Raw genomic sequence first — 8,991 nt, 5'->3', positions numbered from 1 at the left:
CGTTCGCGTGCGCAGTACTGCTCCCATGAGATTGCTTTGGGAAAACAAGGCCACAGGCTGACATTTTAAGCGATTTAAACGCTTGTTTCAACCCGTCAGTTAAATTTTCTTTTCCGCTAGAAGTTAAAACATCTGAGAGCAGTGCGGAAAACCTTTACTTTTTGGATACGATGAGCGGAAAGGGGTAATAATCATGCATAGTGGAAAATATTCGAAACTGTCCTGCTCAAACGGGACCTCATCTCTGAGCGGTAGCGGAGGGAGAGGTTCCAAATGGGGCAAAAATATTTATTTGACTTATTTTCTATCAATTACATACACACCCCATGAACTGAAGCCTTGAATTCATGGAGATTTGTTTTTGTCGCATTCCTGAGCCAAGGTAAATTAAATAAATTAATAAATAAGCCATTAATAAATTGAAATAAATAAGTCATTGTGCTTTTATGAGCGATCCAGTTTAGAGGACCTATGATTGTGAATTGTACTTCCATGTCTTTCTAAATAAAGTGCTTCAATCAATCAATCAAGGCCTCATGGGGTGTGTAATTGATAGAAAATAAGTCATTTTTGGGGGTGAACTACTCCTTTCATGAGCTGAGAATGTCGCGTTTAACTGTCTTTCGGTCAGTGGACTTCACAATAATAAGACATGAACGCCATGGTTCATGACGCTCGTCACAAGCGTCGTACTTGTTTTTTGAAAATTTTACATTTACAACCAGTACATCTACAAAAAACGTTCAGATTTCAAATATAAAGTAATTCACGGCCATGGATGTAAAAAGTTAAAGCGCATGGGTCTAAGTACCCGTATCTTCCGTATTGTTCAATAAAAAGCTTTTTAATCCGATCGGCGGCCATTTTTTATTTATTTTTGTATTTCTTTATAATGTATCAGAGTGCAACACACCTCCCAACCGATAAGGGCGCGTAGTTGAAAGCATATGGAAAAAAAATCTAAGAAAATGGCCGGCGATCGGGTTAAAAAGCTTTTTATTGAACAATACGGAATATACGGGTATTTAGGTCTATGCGCTTTAACTTTTAACATCCATGGCCGGGGACGTTAGTACTCTATATTTGAAATGTTAAAGTTTATGTGATGTAATGAATGTAAATGTAGAATTTTCATTAAACAGGAACAAGTAGCGCCGTGACTGTCATGGTATGACAATCATGTTTCAGGGCTAGCATTTTATGACTGACTAAACTGTGTGGACTGAAATGTGACACAACAGTGCCCTCTGGTGGGGGTTGTGTTGCAGTTTGTAGATGTAGAAAATTACACATATTAAAGGGGTAGTTCACCCCCAAAATAACTTTTTTTCTATTGATTACTGACCATCTGGAGCCTTGAATTCATAGATATTTTTTTGTTTTTGTCACATTCCTAAGCCAATAATTTGATTATAATAAATGTGTCCCCATTGATTCCGGTAGGAGACACAAATGCATTTGTGTCTCCTACCGGAATCAATGGGGCTACATTTATTATAATCAAATAATAAAGGAAGGAATGCGACAAAAACAAAAAAATATCCATGAATTCAAGGCTCCATGGGGTGAGTAATCAATAGAAAAAAAGTTATTTGGGGGGTGAACTACCCCTTTAATAATATTCATAAAGTGCGCTCATAAAGGAATAGGAATTGTTTGAGAATTGTAAATAATTAAACAAAAATATGTAGCAACAAAACTTACAAACACCCCAGCACAAATGTTTACAAAACCAACTCAACATAATGGAGCACTGAATGAGCTTCCCCTGCTGTACCAAAACACTCATCAGTGATTTTCCTTTGTTAAAATAATTGTTAAATAGCTCTATATTCTGATAGTACTCATTGCTACAGAGTGTTACATTTGTTCAGTAAAAGTGTTAAATAGCTCTATATTCTGATAGTACTCATTACTATAGTATAGACTCTAGAGTGTTTGTTCAGCAACAGGAGTCTCTATGTCTCTCCAGCTCTTTTGTAAACAGAAAATGCATTCTCAGGTCAGGATACAGTACCAATGTTATCCAACCAGGAGAGAGAACTCACACAGGAGACAGGGTAAACAAGTGAAATTGGAAGTGACGACAAAGAAATGAGCAGACAAAATTGTAACTGGAAGGAACACTACCTGAACATTTATTTTCTGTTCATTAAAGAGCTGGAGAGACGGGAAGACCTCTGTTACTGAACAAACACTCTAGTCTGTAGGCCTATACAGCAATGATTTACTATCACAATATGCTTTAACATTTTAACAAAAAACGTTTTGTTTTAACCAAAATAATATCACTTACCCTACCTTTAACCTTTCCCCCAAACGTAGGCTATTCTCACATCGAATAACTTAATCAGTGGTGTAAAGTAACTAAGTACATTTACTCAAGTTTTGAGGTATTTTTACTTACTGGAGTATTTTTACTTCTTCTCCATTATAGCTCAGAGGCAAATATTATACTTTTCCTCCACTACAATTATTTGAAAACTTTAGTTACTAGTTACTTTGTAGATTTTGATTATTATTATTACAAAACATACATTAACCACTTCAACCCTACATTTCGGCCATTTGAAAATTAAGCTCACAATGCTTTGCTATGCGACACATTGTGAGCTTGTAGATCTGCTATTTTCAAAAGATTTTAATACATTTTATACATTTGAAAACTTGTCAAATAGGGCATTCTGCAAATTGAGTACTTTCTACTTTTTGTACTTTAAGAACATTTTTATACCAATACTTTTGTACTTTTACTCAAGTACATTTTGAATTCCGGACTTTTACTTGTAATTCTTGAATTTCTACATTGCGGTATTGATACTTTTACTTAAGCAAAAAAAAAAGAGTAATTTTTCCACCCCTGCTAACATTAGGTTAGTGCGAGGTGAGGGTTCAGGGTTTAGGGTTAGGGTTAGTTATAATGAGGACAGTCAGACAAAAGTCAGTGGTAGTGCATTAATTAGGTGATTTCAGAGAGTAAGATTCTGAAAAAAATGCATTGTGAAAACAAAAAGCCATGTTCTTTTGAATACTAAGTATTTTTTAAAGCAATAAGTAGGCTCCACTACTTTAACTGAAGTAAAGAATGTGACTGTGCAACTTTTGCTGTAATGGAGTCGTAATATTCGACCAGGATACTCCAGGGGCCTGTTGCACCACCTCCCACTAAGTTAAAACTTAGCCTAGTTATAGCTTAAACGGCTTTTAAAAATTTGAAATTTGAAAATGTGTGCAAATCTTTAAACATATACATATATTTTTAAATATATATATTCAAAGATTTGCACTCATTTTCACGATTTTTCCAAAAATAGCAGATCTACAAGCTCATAGCGCTGCACTCGGTGCCGCGCTATGAGCTTGTATATCTGCTATTTTTGAATAGCCAAAGAAATCTAAAATGACAGAGACACTTTCCCGGATTGAATGTGTTTAAGCTATAACTAGGCTAAGTTTGAACTTAGTGTGAGGTGGTGCAACTGGCCCCTAGGGCCTGGGGGTACATAACTCTGTACTTTGACTCAAGTAATAGGCCTGTGTCCACGGTTGAAACTAGTTACTACTAGTATGCATACTACTAGTATGTAATGTGAGGCACACACAGTCACAAAGTGTCAAACTCCACCCTTCTTCATAAAACCCTGAGCCTATAGTAAAGAGGGTTGGACAAAGCTGCACTGAAGGAGAGGAGAGCTATACGTTTCTAACAATTGAAAGAACTGGATCATTCACAACATATTCATTACATGGTGAGTACCTCTAAATTGTGATAAAATATGTGCAATATGTAAAATGAAGCCAAAACGTTTTTGGAAAGAAAACAAACTTTGTATTATGAGGAAGTGGGTCATGGGAAGTCTTGTCAGAAGCTTCATATAGCTTAAAGTATGTAACACTAACAGAATATATGGTGTGTGTGATCTTTATACAGTGTACACTCTTCATGATGACTTGTTAGGGTTGTGTCAATAATGCAACCCTGGCTGCCTTTTAATATGTTTAAAACTCCTGTTTCAGTCCAATGCTGATTAAAGTGAAAGCGAAAGTGTCAGAAGTCAGGACTTGCATATGTGGCTGAAAAACAAACCAAAAAGTGTGGCCTGTAACTCTATGACCACCATAGTGAATAAAAGTATCAATTTACATAACAAACATTGAAAACATTCATGGATTTCTGATTCCAAACATTTACATTATAGTCTACTGTCTGTCTGTCTGTCTGTCTGTCTGTCTGTCTGTCTGACAGACAGACAGACAGACAGACAGACAGACAGACAGACAGACAGACAGACAGACAGACACAGACAGACAGACAGACAAGACGTTTGATACATGCATTTCCTTTTGGGTAAAGTAGAATGTCTGATGTTTATGTTTGATAATATCACAATTTAATTACAAATCTATGTTAACCACATGAATCCTGGCATCCCTATTTTGGGCACGTTTTCAAAAACATTCAGACGTTTTCTTTTTTATATTCCAAAAATAGCAACAACAACAAAAAAAGCCGATCTACAGGCTCACAAGTGTTACAAGCTCGTAGACTGGCTATTGTTGCTTAGTTGTCATTCAAAGTAGTATATTGTCTCTGTCAGGTGGAAACCTCATATTTCTTTTCAGGATTAAAATTCAAAAGTAGCAAAAGTAGCAGATCTACAAGCTCAAAACGCGCTTTGAGCTTGTTGATCTGCTACTTTTGATGCTTATGTGTGACGTTCTAGTACAGGGGTTTTCAACTGATTTTGACCCAGGGACCACCATCCTGACTAAAAGCAACCTGGGGACCACCACTATTGTGCATGGTGGGTCCATCATAGACCCACCCCACACAATAGTGGTGGGGGGTTCATGTACCGCAGGGAGCTGGAGAAAATAGCTATAATATCAATGTAATAGCCTATCTAATAAAATACAGTGATTTTGTTTGAATATGATTACTGTGATTATGGTAAGCTCATATTTCATATCACACACACCATACAGTAAGAACTCCTGTAAGTTATTAAAAGTAAAAAAAGTTTTTTTTTAATGCATGGCCAGGGACCACCTGCAATACCCCCGCGGACCACCAGTGGTCTGCGGACCACCGGTTGAAAACCCCTGCTCTAGTATAATCAAGTAGGGCGTTAATTTACGAAAACAAAAGTTATAATATGGAGATAGGAGGTTTCTGCCCGACAGGTTCCTACCTGACAGGTTTCTGCCCCCCCCTGCATCTATGCTGGATATAATTGAAATAACGTGACTGTGTCCCACCAGGTTGCTGTTGACCGCTTGATGCAATGGACGCAGAAAAAGGTGAGCATTTTCCATCCTTGGTACAGTTCAATGCTTGAGGTAATAGACAGTAGGTTAGTTGGCTGGGGCTACCTTCTGTATGCCAGCAGGGTGTAGGCCTACATCCTTTTCCAAAACTATGAATGTACCAGTTGTTGTTGCACTATACTATTTATGAGGCGGATGTAGAAATGAGAGCTTTATTTTCTATTGCTATGACAACAACATTCTGTGATGCATTTATCTCTACCACTCTCTTTTTCTCCTGCAAACAGCTCGTTATGTGATCCAGCACAGGGCAGATTTGACCCAAAATGTGTCTGCGGTCATGCCTATAATAGACAGTCTAGGTTCCAGGGTCCATCCTGAAATCTACGCTGAGATTCAAGGTGAGAAGACAAGACAGAATCAAATGAGGATTCTGTACACCAAGCTGCTGCAACCAGGCGGTCCAGCCATCTGTGCAGCATTTTACGATGCCCTAAAAGAACACCAATCCTTTCTGCTGGAGAAACATGGTAAGATAAACGTCTAATTGACTTTTAATTTTTTTTTTTTTTTTAAGAATAGGTGTATCTTTAATAAATACACATTTTAAAAAGCCAGCACACACAACAACCTTAAAATAATTTATGTGTGTTTAACAAACTGTGTTTTGCCCAAGACGCCGATTGGGCTATTTCTAAATGGCTATTTAATTTGGCCATTTTGGTCAAACAAAACAAAAAAGTGTGTGTGATCTCACACTGAATCTGCATCATATTATTTGCTTGAGGATTTCTGAGAACTTGTTAAAGCCAGTAAAATCCTGAGTCAAAATTAACACTGAAGAAACTTTTGTTTCATTAGGACGATATCATCAGCACAATAAAGTTATGGCTGCTGAAAATCGGGCTGTGCAGTTTCATGTGAATATTTCATTAAGTCTCTCTAAGACTCTAAGATGGTGTACAGGTACTTTACCCCCTGAGCCACCCAAGAGTACTTGATACAGAAATCTTGTATACATGGTCCCCATCTCGAAATGTTGATATATATGTATGCAACGTATTTGAGGTTCAGAAATGTCAACATTCAATATATCATGTGTGGTTTGCAGAAACACACAATGGCAACATTTTATGCCATGGCTTTGTAGGCGGTCATGGCATAAAAGACTGTCTGTTTGTCTGCCTGTCTATGTACAGTATGTATATAAGAAATGTGTGTCCACCTCTTTCAACAGCAGTGTCAAGAGATGTCAATATCATGGATCGTGTTTCCTCGGAGCAGGTAAATGGCTTCAACCTTCTTTTTTTTCCTGTTTGTTTGTGTTTTTTTCACATTGACTCTTAGATATTTTTGCTTTAAACTATTTGATATAAAAAGAAAAAAAAACAGTTTTTTTTTTTTTTTAAATAAATCCAAATACATTTTAGCACCATGTAATTTAGAATTGCTCATTAATGTGTATTTCCTGATGTACATATGAATACAACTAAATCCTCTACATCTATTTGTACCAGGACTCAAACCTGGATCCTCTGGAGGAGCGTATCTTTGATGCTCTGAGGGAGCTGACAGAGGAGGAGTTTGAGGACTTCCGCTGGTATCTGCGAAAGCCACAAAATCTGGAAGGCCTGCAGCCGATTCCGAGGGACAGCCTGGAGAAATCTAACAAGACAAAGACTGTCGATCTGATCGTGCAGACTTACACCGACAAAGCAGAGAAAATAATGGCGAATGTTCTGACGAAGATTAAGCGGAATGATCTACTGCCGAAGTTCAGAAGCATACCATAAGGTAGCTGAAGAGATGGTAGATACTATGATGTCTGTCTGTTCTGTTAGTCTGTCTGTCTGTCTGTCTGTCTGTCTGTCTGTCTGTCTGTCTGTCTGTCTGTCTGTCTGTCTGTCTCTCCGGCTCTTTAGTAAACATGCTCTAAAAGATCTCATACAGGATACAGGGTAAACAAGTGAAATTTGAAGTGAATTAGCAGACAAAATTGAAACTGGAACACTTTAAAATTGAAGCTGATAAATGGGTACTTAGTTCAGATTGGATGAAATTGGCAACCCACCTGTATTTTCTGTTTATTAAAGAGCTGGAGAGACGGGGTGATCCCTGTTACTGCACAAAGACTCTATAGCAATAATTACTATCACAATATGAAGCTTTAACTCTGTCACAAAAAAAAACAAACAGCTACACCACCTTTAATTGTAAATTAAAACAATGCATTGTTTTTCCTCCAGGTCGTCCCATGGGCACCGGCCCGAATCAGACGTGAGAAGAAGCAGAGACGTTGTGGTCCATGTTTGTTAAACTCCCAGTCAGTCAGTCAGACTGTCTGTCTGTCTGTCTGTCTGTCTGTCTGTCTGTCTGTCTGTCTGTCTGTCTGTCTGTCTGTCTGTCTGTCTGTCTGTCTGTCCCATACAGCATACATTAAAACTACTCACCACCTACAAGTTTCAACACCACTATGTCACAAGTATGTCACAAGTATGTCCCAACATGTCCCATGGCGACACGTTGTGAGCTTGTAGATCAGCTATTTTGATGACAATACTTTGTACTTTTACTCAAGTAAAAATTTAATACAGGACTTTTACTACTACAGAGTATTTTCATATTGTGGTATTGCTAATTTTACTTATGTACGAGGCTTTATATTTTGTCTCCCCGTCTCAGTGGAACTCATTTCCAACCCACATCAAAGCAGCCCCCACTTCTTCTTTTAAAACCACCCTCAAAAACTTGTCTTCCCCACCCAACCCCCTTTCCTCTTTCTACTATTTTTACCATTCCATTTTTTAAAGGAGCACTTCACACATTTTCAACCTTATCTTCATATAATTGGTCCTCACTAATGCTCCGATATTAAGATGGTTCCATTTCTGTCTACTCAACTCTGCGTCTCATTGGTGGGCTATGGACAGTTCATCATCAAGCTAATAGAAACTACAGACTTTGGAAGTTAGCATGCTGAAACAGAAGCCATTGTTCTTGCATTAATAATAAAAAAAAAGGAATGACCAAACCTGACTACCAATTGTGTCACTGGTAGGCAGGTTTCTGCTGTCCACAGCCCTCATCTGACACACAGAGTATAGACAGAGATTGTGTCTTATAATGAGTATTAGTGTATAAGGTTGAAAATGGGTAAAGTGCTCCTGTTTTGATCATATTTTGTAGCTCATATTTTATTTTATTTTTTGATAGATCGGTTGACAAAATGCATATTTGTACATATCTGTCAAAAGAATAAAAGACAATAAACCTTGCAAGCTTATTTCCATTGTGGTCCTTTGACTGTACGGTGAGTGTGTCTAATCAAATGAATATCTAAATATTTATCAAGCAACTTAAAACTGTCTGGGGTGCACACATAAGCCAGAGTAGACATTAAAATGACCAAAGAAGTGTAAGGGGTAAAGTTGTTTAACAGGTTAAAGCTTTATTTTCCAATAGTAATCATTGCAGAGTGTTTGTTCAGTAACATGGGTCTCCCCATCTCTCCAGCAAATACATTTTTTATTTTGGAAGAGCAATTGTATCCATTCAGGAAAGAGCACTCCACATTTTTCAGCTTAAAATGTACAGTGTTCCACTTCCAATTTCACTATTTGAGTTGTCTCTCCTGATTGGATCAAATTGGTACCTGACAATGTATTTTCTGTTTACTAAAGAGCTGGAGAGACAGGGAGACTGCTTTTACTAAACAACTCTATA

General features: G+C 37.6%; 1 protein-coding gene across 2 annotated transcripts; it reads left to right on the top strand.

Annotated features, from left to right (window-relative positions):
* The first annotated feature begins 3,645 nt into the window (after positions 1–3,645).
* On the top strand, positions 3,646–8,540 carry LOC308073530 (uncharacterized protein). 2 transcript variants are annotated; one of them, XM_080412467.1, is made up of 6 exons: positions 3,646–3,749; positions 5,263–5,301; positions 5,556–5,798; positions 6,506–6,552; positions 6,786–7,062; positions 7,515–8,540. In XM_080412467.1, exons 2-5 carry the CDS (start codon positions 5,286–5,288, stop codon positions 7,059–7,061), a joined length of 582 nt encoding a protein of 193 aa, XP_080268593.1. In that variant the 5' UTR covers positions 3,646–3,749; positions 5,263–5,285; the 3' UTR covers position 7,062; positions 7,515–8,540. The 2 variants fall into 2 exon arrangements, with proteins under 2 accessions (XP_080268593.1, XP_080268594.1); XM_080412468.1 differs by having other exon boundaries at positions 6,786–7,077.
* The last annotated feature ends 451 nt before the right edge of the window (positions 8,541–8,991 follow it).

This window comes from Gymnoscopelus braueri, assembly GCF_963280865.1.
Source record: "Gymnoscopelus braueri genome assembly, chromosome: 18".
Taxonomy (NCBI): domain Eukaryota; kingdom Metazoa; phylum Chordata; class Actinopteri; order Myctophiformes; family Myctophidae; genus Gymnoscopelus; species Gymnoscopelus braueri.
This window is presented reverse-complemented; position numbering and strand designations above follow the sequence as displayed.